This window comes from Vanessa tameamea, chromosome 5 (assembly GCF_037043105.1).
Source record: "Vanessa tameamea isolate UH-Manoa-2023 chromosome 5, ilVanTame1 primary haplotype, whole genome shotgun sequence".
Classification (NCBI taxonomy): domain Eukaryota; kingdom Metazoa; phylum Arthropoda; class Insecta; order Lepidoptera; family Nymphalidae; genus Vanessa; species Vanessa tameamea.
This window is the reverse complement of record NC_087313.1, coordinates 117,538-131,659: the sequence shown is the minus strand read 5'-3', so window position 1 is coordinate 131,659 and position 14,122 is coordinate 117,538. Positions and strand designations below refer to the sequence as shown.

The 14,122-nt window shown below is 40.5% G+C and overlaps 1 protein-coding gene across 2 annotated transcripts; it reads right to left on the bottom strand.

Annotated features, from left to right (window-relative positions):
- Positions 1–2,425: 2,425 nt before the first annotated feature.
- Positions 2,426–9,258, bottom strand: LOC113392812 (transcription factor GATA-6-like). 2 transcript variants are annotated; one of them, XM_026629410.2, is made up of 9 exons: positions 9,135–9,258; positions 6,176–7,001; positions 5,754–6,104; positions 5,449–5,644; positions 5,168–5,346; positions 4,943–5,074; positions 4,265–4,379; positions 3,934–4,045; positions 2,426–3,483 (listed from the first exon to the last, which is right to left on the bottom strand). In XM_026629410.2, the coding sequence occupies exons 2-9, from the start codon at positions 6,992–6,994 to the stop codon at positions 3,423–3,425; spliced, it is 1,965 nt and encodes a 654-aa protein (XP_026485195.1). In that variant the 5' UTR covers positions 6,995–7,001; positions 9,135–9,258; the 3' UTR covers positions 2,426–3,422. The 2 variants fall into 2 exon arrangements, with proteins under 2 accessions (XP_026485195.1, XP_026485196.1); XM_026629411.2 differs by lacking the exon at positions 3,934–4,045 and having other exon boundaries at positions 9,135–9,257.
- Positions 9,259–14,122: the final 4,864 nt, after the last annotated feature.

Below are 14,122 nucleotides of genomic sequence, written 5' to 3'. Positions count from 1 at the left end.
CAAAAGTTAAATCACCATTAATATTCTTCCACTTTTAAATATTCCGTTGCTTGTTTGATCTTAAAAGCGACCGAGAGATGAAATTAGATAACGATCTCGTATTTTATGTTTTAAATTATCATATATTATTCGCCAAGGACGTCATAAACTCGATGTAAATAAATTCCATACAAAATATCGAATAGAATATATGTTTCTAAAAAAATATATATAGTTTTATGAAATATACTTAGTGACATATAAGTATATACCATACCTTCATAAAATATGTATAGTAAGTGCTTAAATTTCGATTTTCGGTATAATCCTAAATTAGGGCGAACCCTTTTAAGTCGATTGTTTTTTTGTAATTGTAGTTTATTTGGTGAATAAATGTGAACTCTGCATCTATTTTTAGAAAAGAAAGAAGCAGCTTAATACAGTTCGAAAAATATTTTTATTGAAAACGCATGAAGTTACATTAGGTTACTCAAGATCGAATAAATTGTTTCCGAGAAATATTATACCTCATTAGATCTTAATGAGTTTTATCTCAGACTACTTTGTAATAAACAAAAAATTATCATTAAAATCGGTACATCCGGGATGAAGATAGTTAACACCTGATATTTTACGATCAGTAATTAATAAAAACTATTATTAATTTAGCAAGTTATTTAAATTCGCGTACGTACATTCAGGAAAACTAGTTATTTTAATTAATCATATTTTGCCTTCAATAAATATTTGCTTACAAAAACTAAATAAGGATTTTGTTTGATAATTTACTAAATATGTGTATTAATTTATCATAATTATTGTTAAGTATAGCTTTCCTCGGCTTTACACGTCTCCTTTGTATCGCTGTCGTGTATACGAAGGTATTTATTTTTTCAAACAAATTGTATTGTATGTCGTCAATTTGAAGTAATTACTCCGCTAAAATGAAGAGAGACTTGTTAACAGATATCTACTTAAGAATTGCACGAGTCGCTAATACGAGAACCAGCTTGGACCACTTAAGCTTCGATAACGAAATAAAAGGAAATATTACAAATGCTAACTTTATGACTCGTAACGCCCTCTATTGGATGCAGTGCTACATTACGATGGCATTCGTAGAGGTGTTTTAAAATGAAAGTAACAAAAGGTTCTAAAACCATTTTATATTTTTTAACATCTTAGTCATTAAATAAATAATTTATTCATTCATTTATATCTTATTCTGTTTTGGTATTTTATTTTATATTTTATGACAAACTATGTTTAAAAGAAATTCGTTGTAAAATAATATAATGGGTTTAAAAGCGCCATCTATGAGCACGTAAAGAAAACTATAGTGTTGTCCTCATACAGTAGATGACGCTATATTATTTTTTTATAATCAAAACATTGCTTTCTGTAATAACTAATAATAGGTATATGTAGTTCGACAAAATATAAACTAACACTAAATTTAGAATTAATAGTTATATAAACATATGAAGAAAACGTTACAACTACTCAGTGCATATTTTCGTAAGTACTTGAATTTTAACCGCAAATACATCCTTTTTATTATATTCCCTGATGCTCTGTCTAAGACAGCTGAGATGACCCAGTGGTTAGATCGCGCTTGATAGCCGATGATTGCGGGTTCATACCCGGCACCACTGAATTTCCATGAATTTAATTTATTTTTATAATAATTCATCTCGTGCTCAGCTGTGAAGGAAAAGATCGTAATTGGTAAGGAAACCTGAATGTGTCTGCCATATGTTCTCACCACCAACCGCATTGAACCAGAGTGACCGAATTATCTCCAAGCCTTCTCTTCAAAAAGACAAAGCTGTGGGGCAAAGAGCTCCTCACAAGCGACTTTCTTGAAAAATATACTTATATTATTTATTAAAATCAATTTACTTAATAATGAACAATAATTATAACGCCACGCCCTATAGCCACCACTGGTGACAGGAGGGCTAGTTCATTTTTTGCCCAGAGGCACCATTCCCCACGTTCATATATCTGGATATCAATATTATAGTGGTGTCAACGTCCTTCTGAGTGATTATGGCCGCGGCGGCATTCTAAAGAGAAGTTACCCAACTCCATCTGCGGGGAGATACTCTTTATTCTCTCCCTCTCATAATATAACACGACGAAAAAGCAGAGACACCCAAGAATATAGGTCCAAATATTTTAAGAAAATAATATTCCGCCCTATAACAGTACGTGGATTTGTTGTATTCCGGTTTGGATTGGTTACATTGGCTCACTGGCTCAGTAACTACAGGCTTAAGAAACCTTACTTCCCAAGGTTGGTGTCGCGTTGACGATGTTAGTGGTCAATGGTGGTTCGTGGTAATAAGTTAAAGACGAATCGAGATTTTAGTTTTATTTAAACTTTATCTACTTACTACCGAATTACTTGATGTTTCAGAAAAATTAATTAAAAAAAAACACACATTTGGCAAGAAATTTATTAAAATTCGGTCCCAAGTTAAAACAATCACGGAGGTATATATTATATATTACACGCAAATCTATTCGTTGTTTGTTGTCGAGTATAAATAAAAAATTTGTACAGAGTTCACTCGTTAAACACAGACACATACACACATGCACACATAAACACACACACGCGGCCACACGTACACATTACATCTAATATAAATATATTAATAAATTCGTCATATTTGATAGCCGTGATCAGAATACAATATCTCATAAAGTAAATAGCTTTACACATATTTATCCGATTGTTCACAAGGAGCCTCGTCTCCCGACAGCAGTACATTTTATTTACATTAAAACATTATCAAATAAAACATCAATAACACAATTGCGTAGCCAAAAGCACAGATTTATTAAATTGATTGATTATTTCACACCGATGAGTAGATAAACTAACATTTGATTGTGTTTTTATTTAGCTACGACGTCGACTCAAACTGTTCTTACTTAACTGGCTCGCATCTAATGTAAAATTAATGAACAAAATTACATTTCGACCAATTTACCCACGTGGTGTGATACTCATTTTATGATAAAATAGACTGTGCAAATCTTCCTTATTATCACTGCTTATGATCTCAGTGAATATTTAAGAACTGGGTAATCGTCGGGTCAACATGCTGTCTTTGGCCTTACAAAAGTTTACATAACATTAGGTACTTTATGCTATACTTAAATACGAATAAAATCTCTTCACAAACGCCATGTTTGCGCATTTTAAACTGGTATATTACAACACTGTACAGCGATAGCAGGCTATCGGCAGCGATCGGAAGATAATCCGCTCGAGATATCATAATCATAAATGCTATTTTGGTAGCGCTTTGGTGACAAGGAACAAATAATCATAGTCCAACCTCACATTGTAATGTTCGAAACGTCAAACACGACAGCACGACAGCACGACACGCAGCGAGGTAGCTCCTACGGCGTCAGTAGTGGTTTCGTTAGGGTGGACGGTAGTGCTGCGTGGAGGTCGCCACTCCGGAGAGCTCTAGCGCTGGTACCCTGAAACAGAACCGAGTTATAACGCACTGAAACGAGCCGCTGCATACAAATGTTCTTAGACAGCTATTCTGAATGTGAGCCTGTCGTAAAGGTTGAGATAACGTAAGACACGCGCAAATAGACGACGTGCGATATTATATACTAAGGCAGAGCGAGCGTGCAAATAGATTTTCAAATTACGAAATAGAAAATTGAAGAACGTTTAGGTTTTCGTTCGAATTAGGAATCGATAAAATTGAGCATTCGTCCTGGAGCGCAGGATGCGAGCGCCAGCTGAATTGATTATACACGTTTAAAAGTTTATTATTCTAACATGCCCCCGATTGAGTTACGATTTCACGTGTAACGAAACTTACTGTTGCAAGAGTGGTTAAGAAAATAGAAGGACAGTATCTGAAGAGTGCAAGCGGTGGCTAGGACCGAAGGTGGTAGGTAGGAGGGCGTACTCACGCGAGGTCGGCGTGGTGTCTCGCGGCGGGCAGCAGCAGCAGCGGCGCGCCCGCACCCGCGCCCTCCACCGCCGCGTACAGCGGAGGCAGCACCTTGTGCGAGTGTGCCTCCACTGCGCACAACCACACACCGGTTAGGCGGCCGCGCACTATCAGATACGTAGCGCCACACAGTTCCCTTTACGTTCGGTCACTCGTGTCACTCCCGAGTGAGCGTAACGAAACCGAAGTAAAATAGTCTCACTCGTCGGGCTGTGTGATGCTATGAATATTGCGAACGGTCTCCCTATATTGCGGCACAAAAGCTTCAAATAAGCGGCGTCGCGACTTACCGGAGAGAGCGCCGCCTCGCGCCACTCCTGCACTGCCGCCTCCTCCGCCCATGCTCTTCGGCTTGCGCTTACGCGTCTGGATTCCATCCTTCTTCATGCTCAGTGGACGGTTAACCTGTACACATACACTTCACATAATGAATCGTCGTAGTGATCGAGCGCAGACGACCGTCCGAGAGCCGGTCGCGCCCCCGACAGACGGGGAAACTCCTCGTAATCTGCCGGCATGCGGGCCTATCATCCTTTAAACAAGCGTATCTACTCGTAAGGAGATAATTGATAAAAGATTATTTATCTCATTATGAATATTCGTGGACGCGATGATAATTCTCTATCAGTCGGTAGCCCCGACCGTTTTATCTCGAGAGATTAGATGAGACCCTGTGTTTTGATTTTTTTATACAGGCCCAATATTTGCCGAGGAGTTCCCTGATAAACGAGCTGCAGAGCTGCGATTAGATACCTGCGCTGCTCCGGTGCCATCTAATCAACCAACCCGCCGTAATCGATGCACAATCGCGCTCCTACTTACGCGATATGGAACTATCTATACGATTTTATACCAATTGTAAATACTACATACCCCCTACATTATCATCTGCGTTCATTCATCAACCGATAGATAATGAGTTACAAACATCGACCGCCAAGTAACACACAATACGTTTGGTAACTTACGTTGTGTAGTTTGTAGTAGAGGCCGCAGGCGTTGCAGACCGGCTCCCCGTTGTTATTGCGTCGCCAGAGCGTCGTGTTGGACGTGCGACAGTTCGCGCACGTCACTCCCACTCGGCGATTGCCGTTCGTCGGCTGTTGGGCAATAACCAGTATTAATCGATACATATATTATTTGATCTTCATTTCGAATCGATTACACGACATCAATCATGATGAGAATCTTACGAGAGCTTGCTGAGGTTTCGCCTTTTGGCCCTTGAGAGGTGGTCGATTGACGCCGTTTATGCGCGTGTAGAGGCCGCACGCGTTGCAGAGATAGTGACCGGTGCCGTCGCGCCGCCACAGCGGAGTCGTCGCCGCCGCGCAGTTCACGCACTCTTTTACCTCGCCCATCCCTGCCATACCTACGTAGCGAACGTAGTTTTTAATTATCTCTTCATGCTTTCCATCTTGGTATTACAAACGAGATAAATTATAAAGTCGAATCAATTTAAAATAACACGTACTGGGATCAAAACTGTCGTCTATGGGTAGCAGATTGTGGCCGGGCCACGCCTGCGCAGGCGCCGCGTAGCTCTCGACGAGCAATCCGCCCTCGTAGCCCGACACCGGCACGTACTCCACGCCGCCGCCCTGTCCGAGGTAGTGCTCTCCGCCCACTTTGTACTGCACTGTGTTACCGTGCGTGTACAATACGTTCACCTATGATAGACATACACAATTTCACTTGTTTCTAAGTCTTACGACACTTAAGTTTCACGTCATATGTAAGATTAATGAAGAACATACGATACAGTTCGATAAAACTTACTTGCTGCGAGTTAGGGCTAGGCGGTGCTTCATATACGGCCTGTGATTGTGGCACCACGGAGCCATACACGACGTGAGCGCCTCGAGAGTTAAGGGAGGAAGAGGAAAGTGTAGGGTCACTGCGGTACAGTAGCCCGGGCGGAGAGTCGTCTCCCCGCGGCGCCGCTGGTCCCGCTCCGTACAGTGTCAGGAGTTCTTTGCTACTGTTGTACGTGCTGTAGCCTGCTGCCGCGTACTGCGGGCTCTGACCCGCATATGTGTACCCGCTCGCACTGTGCACTGAAGTTACAGGCTGTAGGCTCGCGTACGTCGTCGGCCGAGGCTCGCCCTCACCACGCGATTCATACTTAACCTTTTGAAAATAAGTATATTTTTAATAAATTTAAAATCAATTTACTTTGTATATTAAAAAACAATAACCACCTGCTGGTAAGCGACTCCGACCGCCTGTTGGTTACTTAACGATGTAGTTTGGATCATTTCCAAGGCGGAGGAGACGGCCACTTGATCACTGAGAACAGCCGCGTATTGCCGGCCGTCCTGTGCATTCGCAGCTTCAGAGGCTGCATAGGCCTGCTGTAGTTGCTCAGCTTTCTCTTTTTGTAGAAATGATTCATGCGAGTGTTCTTCAGTGTCACCGTCCTGTGCCACAATAACATGGTGAGGTGTGCCGTAGCGTAAAGCGAGCCCGCGACCGTAAGCGGGCCGTGGCGGCGGACCTCGCGCGTATTGCGGTTGTGGCTGTAGTCGCTTGTCCTGAGGTGCTGGCGTAGGAGACTGTAAGGAACGATACGGTTCCTGTTTAAATGCTAAGTATCTAGCAGTTTCTGCTTCGGCCAGTCTCAATCTCTCCTCGTCATAATGAGACGCAGCGTTCCGACCGTCCGTATCTTCTAGCTTGGGAGCGTACTGCATTTGTTCGTGTTCTAGCTGTTGTGGTTCAGGAGGCTCACCTTTAACACCGTCGTCGTTTAGTTCCGTGCCGTCGGTGATGTGTCCAGCTGTCGTTATAGTCCTGAGAGCGCGCCGCGACGTAATCACAGAGTGTGGTTCAGCGTTAGACTCTGTTCCTGCCACCGCGCCTGACGCAGGATGCGATGCGCCCTCCCCGTTTCCGCCTACATTGGACTCGCCGCCCGCCATGTCCTGTCGCTCTTCGTTCTTCACGAGTTGTAACGCTTCGTTATTATCTCCATCTCTTTGTTCCTCATTTCTTTGAATCATTGCACTAACATTCTCCATATTGACTCTGCAAAATGACAAAATACAATATGCTTAATGCTCTTCCTGTGCACTGAGAGTGCATTTTTGCCTTAAATTAATTTAGAATGGAATTACTCGGAATAGGCTGTATTATATATTTGGTTAAAAGTCAACATTTCCTTACGTAGAAATGAAGCAAATAAAAGTAAAGGCTTTGAACCGGAAGAGCAACGTCGGCTCGGAAATACAAATAGGGAACAAGCGACGCGGCGCCGGCGCCGGTTCGCCTGTCCGTCGCGGTACGTCCGACCGATGTTTGACTGTTTACAGAGTGCTTGTTTTGGAAATCCCAATGAACATACGTCTTTTGTACTTATTATACGATCGCTAAATAATTTTAAGTTAAGTATATCGTGAAACTATTAATGACTTTAAATCATGTTTAATTCTGCTTGTGGAGCCAAACGCTACAATGTACACATACATGAACGGTCGAGCGTTGTGTGCTCGTCATGAGCAAACATTGGATCCTCCGTAGAAATTTATACCTTTGCTGGTTGCAATACGACAACTTTTGTTTCCTTTAAAAGGTCTATGTCCACGAAATAGAAATTTCAGCTTTACTCTGACGCGGTAGAGTATGATTTCGGTCGCCACGAGGTAAAGTTTCCGGCACCGCAGAGCTCATGGAACTTTATGGCAAGCGTGTTTGCTCAACGCGCTGATCCTGCGATAACCACACCGGGCCCTACATCTTTTGATAACGGCCATATTAATAAAATATTTATTGTAGCTCAGAGCGTTCAGCGTGTCGTCTGCGGCGAAGTCATTGAACCACCTAGCTCATGAGAGTTCTGTTTATAAAAATTGTAATATTATAAATAAGTTGCCGTAAATCAAGCGTTAACCGCTTGAACCTTGCCTGAACCTTCAATGAGCAGTTATTTATTGCAGGTAGTATTCAATAAGTGTTCACATTGTATTTAAGGGTTATACTGTATTATGTTTGTTAATACGATACAAAATTCGAAAATACTTTGTTTATGAAACGCGTTTTGAATTTCATATGACGAATAAACTGGACGGGTACAGACGGCCGTTGTTCGCTCACGTATTAATTATGAAGCATACTTTTAGTACCATCACTAGTAGTCAGTATTGTAAGTAAACAGATTGTTTTAAATAGACTAATAACAATAAAAATAAATTGTGACAACTTTAATAACCCCGCGAAACGTATTGTTGTCTCTCTTCCTCTAATTATACACGCATTACTTTCTGAACATCATATATATCAACTGATTATTAAGATATTTATAAAATAAAGTATAAAGAGATTGAAGATACTACGAAAACATGCAATGTTAAATTAAAAATATACGAATATATTGTTTATGAGTGACACTGGGAAACGAGTGGACTTGCTACGTTGGAATGCCTGAAATGTCGTGCGGCTGATGTTACAATAATTATTTTTGGTTTTATTACTCCTTCTATATTTCTATGTTTTATTTCCAGAGAACAGGTTCCAGTCTTGCGAAAGGGATCAACAATATTGCTGGTGGTAATTGAAACATTTTAGCTCTTTGCGTACCTACATTGTTTTGCATTACAATCTTGTTACAATATAATCTAACATATATCTTAATTTGATTACATCGAAAAATATTAATAAGTATATTCATTGGTGTACTTTATGACTATGAGAATATTATAATATAATTTAATACTTTGATATTTAATGTATTTTACGTCATCGAAATATTACCTATGTCAAAATGAAATTATTTATTATATTTGTTCAATTTCTTAAATATTATTTCCTAATGCCGCGATTACAAATTATTAAAAAATTACTCATAATGCAGTACCTAAGTTTAATTCATGTATATTTACTCCTAAAAGGTCCCTCGGTATGCCTACGTCGCTGTAGCTAAGATATAGTTAGACAATTATTTTACTCAGGTATGTGCGTTTGTACGGGTAACATTATTAGAGCGAACGGAGGCTTTCAGTGAATCATGATATGACTGTCAATTTATTTGTCGTGACAACTTATTGAAGTCGTATTTGCGTCGACTGGAGTCTCCGAACCATTGACGATCTCGCAAACCGTGCGCAAACCGTGCAATGACAGCATTCGATGCGGTATACTTAATGAAAGATTGACATGACTTACCTTAAGTGTATTTAAAATTTCGCAAGTCCGATTTATTAGTGAAAAACTTTTTTCGTAGGCGTGAGGAGCATCGCTCCGGCCTCACTATCACTCACGGAATCGTCAAATCGAGTGTTATCTGCGGCGACGCAGCGAGGGCGAGGGACAAGGGGCGGGAGGGGCTTGGACGCGAGGAGGGCCAGCGCGCCTGTGTGAGTGCGAGAGCGGCGCACGATTGGTCGGATCGGTTTTCACCATTTTCTGCCCTCGCTTTGTGCGGCTCTTGCTTTTCAGGGATCCGTGGGGACGTCCGTGGAAAATGTACGCGCTTAAGTAAATGACCTCTCCTTATACACCAGTGTAATGGTTTTATTGTTCTCAATCATTTTTGGCGTCGAGTATGTAGTTAGTAAAAGATTTCACTTCGATTAGGTATTTATCAAATTCAAATAATTTGTGATGCGTATTTTATTACATTGAACATTTTATTTCTAAAATAAAAACTTGAAAAGTTTTTATCTTATATTTGAAATACGAGTACATTTTTATTAAACAAATAGTAACAATATTTGGAGCTAGCGTTATCAGTTGACTAATGTTTACCTCACAGCTACAAACACCGAAAATACTCCGCTTTGCTAAGTCTATAGCGATTTTTCGAAGCATTACCTTTTATAATTTCATAGTTAAAAATCAAGTTACAATCTGCATTTAACCTTCGCAAAAAGAAGACATTCAGTTGCATCGCGGCCGCCTTTATTATATTAACGAAAAAACCAGTTGAAGGAATAGACCATCCAAAGTGGAAAGGCGAATCAAAAAGGAAATTGTATTATTTATAAAATAAGAGACGAAATCTATCAGCACCTGGCGTTTCATATCTTGCGGAATAGCTGATATCTCCGCGCCAACTTGTAGGTCGGCTCGTATGTCGGTCGAGAAGGTAGAGCTATAAGGTCTGGTTAACAAGGCTATGAAGTACTACTTCACGCAGCGACACAACCATTTTTCCTAGTAAGAGTCTCTGAAGAGCTAACAGTGTGATTTCGCAGTAGTATTAATCAAACGCCATGTGTATGGTGGTTACGGCTTTGATTACCTCTGAGGAAGGGTATGTATGTGTGTATTATGTTTGAACATTACGCGTGAAGCGTGAGCTCCATCAGACCAAAAGGATCAGAATCAGAATACTTTGTTACACAACTATAATAATTTAAATGATAACGTACAAAGGTCGATCTAGGGTCATAGATACCTACCATTTTATTTTATTTTCAAATAGTAAACATCTGATAAAGTCACCATAGATATTGAGAGAATAAGAAATATTAACAATCCACTGACAACAGGTACAACTTTAACCAAAATGTAATGTGCGTATAATTACTCTGGTTCCTGTGCACCCAATCATAATTATAGTACCTAAATGTTACTTGTAATCTCGCGGGATAGAACCGTCAAGCAAGTCAAAGTAACAAGTTTTCATGTCAGAGAAAAGTATACATTTTATAGCTGAACTCTCGTTGAGTTAACGTCACAGAGCCTTGGGACAATTACGCTTGGAGCATCATTTATAATCCTTTTTATGTTTGAATTTATGTCGCTATAATAATTTGGTTTAAAACAATAATTTTTACAATGGATATGTGACAATAAAATGCTCGATAAGCCGGTAATGCGCTGAGGTGTTATCTTATCGGGGCTTACTTGAGACATCGATCATCGCTCTAATTACCGCCGATAGTCGACGTGGATGTCGCTAGTTCTGTAGGAGCGTCGAGCAGCCGCGCCCGCCGCCCGCTTCTACTCGACCTTACAGCGACTCGTACTCTGAATAAGTACCTGCGAGTACAGTGGTCTATTCAAACAACAAACATATCTCATTAATCAATTGACTGAAACGATTTATTGTATAATACACCTCATACACCGGCCGTGCTACACCTCATACAACGGCCGTGCTAATATTTCTCGGGAAAACGTCGAAGAAAACCGGAACAAACTTGAGTCTGAAATCGAGTCTTCGTTAAACAAAGTCTCGAACTGGGGTCGGCTAAACCTAGTCCATTTCAACCCCAAAAAGACGCGAGTTTGCGCGTTAACTGCTACAAAACACCATTTGTCGTATCTCCACGATTCGAGAACATTCCGTTAGCCGCCACAGTTAGTATCGGAATACTTGGCGTCGATGTTTCGAGTCTCGTTCATTTCCGCGATCAATTGGAAGGCAAAGCCAAATTGGCATCAAAAAAGCTCGGTGTGCTCAGCAAGGCAAGACAGTATTTCACGTCGGCCCATCGTCTAAGACTATACAAGGCGCAAATTCGGTCTCACATGGAATACTGCTCTCGCCTCTGGGCGGGTTCTCCCCAGTACCAACTCCTTCCGTTTGACCGTATCCAACGTAGAGCGGCTCGAATTATCGACGATCAAGCCCTTTCCGATCTGCTTGATCCTTTGGCTTTGCGTAGAGATGTTGGATCTCTCTGCATCTTCTACAGAATTTATCACGGGGAATGTTCCGAGGAATTGTTCGGATTAATCCCGGCTGCTGAATTTCACCTTCGGACATCTCGTCAAAATTCAAAATATCACCCACACCACCTAGATGTCCGAAAATCCACAACAGCGTGAATTTAAGACATTTTCTGCCTCGCACAACCACTCTGTGGAACCAGCTTTCGCCGGCCGTTTTTCTGAACCGATACGACTTAGGAATCTTCAAGAAAAGAGCGTACTCCTTCCTGAAAGGCCGGCAACGCACCTGCAAGCCCCCTGGTGTTGCAGATGTCCATGGGCGGTGGTAGTCACATTACAAAGTCGTAGAAACCGACACACATATCGAAAGTTATACCTCGTAATTCTAACAAGTTTAATAATACAGCTTATATAAATTAAAGCAAAAGGCCTCAATAAATAGAGCACTAATCAACTGTAATTTCATAACGTTTTAAGTGAATATTAGGCAAGTTCGTATATAAAATAGCACAAAACATGCTATTTGCATTATTCGATCGTACAACTCTGAGTAGAGTGGAGAATATAGATCCTGAACCATTCGAACCATTCGAAGCTAATTAAGTGGTAGGCAACAAGCGTTCAAAATATTTTAAAATAAAATAACGATACTGATTAGTACATATTCTTAAAAATGTTGTACTTTGATACGTACCTACACTCTTTTAATGGTTCCACGCCCTGTGAGTACCACGCACGTGCGAGGCAGTGCAGGTCACGAAGAACGCTGTCGCCAATAACCAATTACTAAAACCTTAAAATTAAAATTAAGTTTATCAAGATCAAGGACAAAAACGTGTAACAGATTGGCAATGAATATTGGAAAATTGTTTTAAATAACTTCTAGCCGAATAAAGAGTTACGTTACGTTTACGATCGCAGTCGTCATCACGCGAGTCGTCGCGATGGCAGAGCGACTCCTAAGGCGCGACACGGTGCTCGCTCTATTTCTCCACTTGTCTCGAAGTGGCTTTAAGTTGAACGTGTGTAAGTTGGTACGTGTTGTTTAACAGTAATATAAACGTTCTTACTTTTAGTGATACCGACATTAAATAGTCATTCCATATCGTAAAATGGGTTTTTGAAGGGTCACAATTCTACTGCGTGAAAGTCATGAAACCTGTTTCGCTACATTGTTATTGTACATTTATATCCTAGAGGATAAGTTTATTCGATTTTAGGTTTGTTTCATGTAATAGTAAGTTATAACATCGGCCGACAAACACTCTTGTCCCGTAAGCAAGCAAAAATGTGGTTCCTTACCACCGACCGCATTACCTACAATCTAATCTATTTGTGAACGTTGTTTCTGTCAAAAGTCAGCAACTTTTACGAACTTGAAACCGATACGCAATACAGCCGTCAAGCGTGACAACTTCAGCCGTCAGTATCAACCTGCGATGTAAAGTGCGTAATGTAACGTAGACTGAAAGTTGAACAAATTTTCCACCGACGGCCGCGTCTCCGGGCGACGCTACATACGCGTAGCTCACATGCGCTGCTCCAAGCGTTATCAGACACTCGAGTCGATGGGTGCAGAACTCGACAGCGGCCGCGATCGCGACATGTGCGCCTCCATGATTCACAGATCACCGCTTATCTCCTGTCATCCTTGTTTTTGTAAGATCGATCGAAAATAAATCGCTTACTAGTAAATATTTTTATTTTTGCGAATTATTTATTAACGCCCAGTTCGTGAATGTGATTCAGGACCCAATATTAGATACAAATTACTATATTTTTTTAGTTTCTATTCCTGTTTTATTCGATTAGACATAATTAACTTTCTATTTGCATTTAACTAAAAAACACGACACTAAAACTAACTTTAGCCTTAACGATACAAACTTAAGTATCAAATATATAATATAGAATTTAAATCAGTGATGTTATGGACAGAGCCGTCTCAAGCTAAGCTGGGCCCTTGGACACCCATTAATTTGGGGCCCTTTTGGTAGATATTTACTATCATGTACGAATAATTTGCTTATGGCCAGGCCTTAAATATAGTTTCAAACAAACGGTGCGGTAATTTTCGTAAATTCGTAGGAATCTGATTGGTTGATCTTATGGCTATTTTATAGTATATATTCTATCATGAAGAGAACATCTTTCTACTTTTTATATCGACTATCGTCAATAGCCTTTTTTGATAAATATGTTAGTTATTTCTTTCAAATATATCACTTTCGAAAATATACATAGCAGTCAACGTGAGCACAAACGTGTGAAGGAAATTGTTGGTTCTTCGGGGCCCTCTCAGGATGGTGGCCATGTGCCCTATATTCGGTGGAATCACAGAAAAAGATCAAAATATTTTCAATTTTCTTGCGATAAATAATAGGTCATACACAAGAAGCGTGTTAGACGAGATGGCAGGCGGGCGGCGCTCGCGCAGCTTATCGGCTGTCCGCTTGACAGACTGACAGCCGTCAATATATGGAACCACTTGATAGTTGATCTGTTTAGAGATTTCGAAAGATCGTTTTGAG

Coding starts and splice junctions, on each gene's coding strand:
- LOC113392812 (XM_026629410.2), bottom strand. CDS start 6,994: ATGGAGAATGTTAGTGCAATGATTCAAAGAAATGAGGAACAAAGAGAT. Junction 5,645..5,753: donor CTAGCCCTAACTCGCAGCAA/GTAAGTTTTATC, acceptor TGTCTATCATAG/GTGAACGTATTGTACACGCA. Junction 3,484..3,933: donor AGACACCACGCCGACCTCGC/GTGAGTACGCCC, acceptor GTTCTGTTTCAG/GGTACCAGCGCTAGAGCTCT.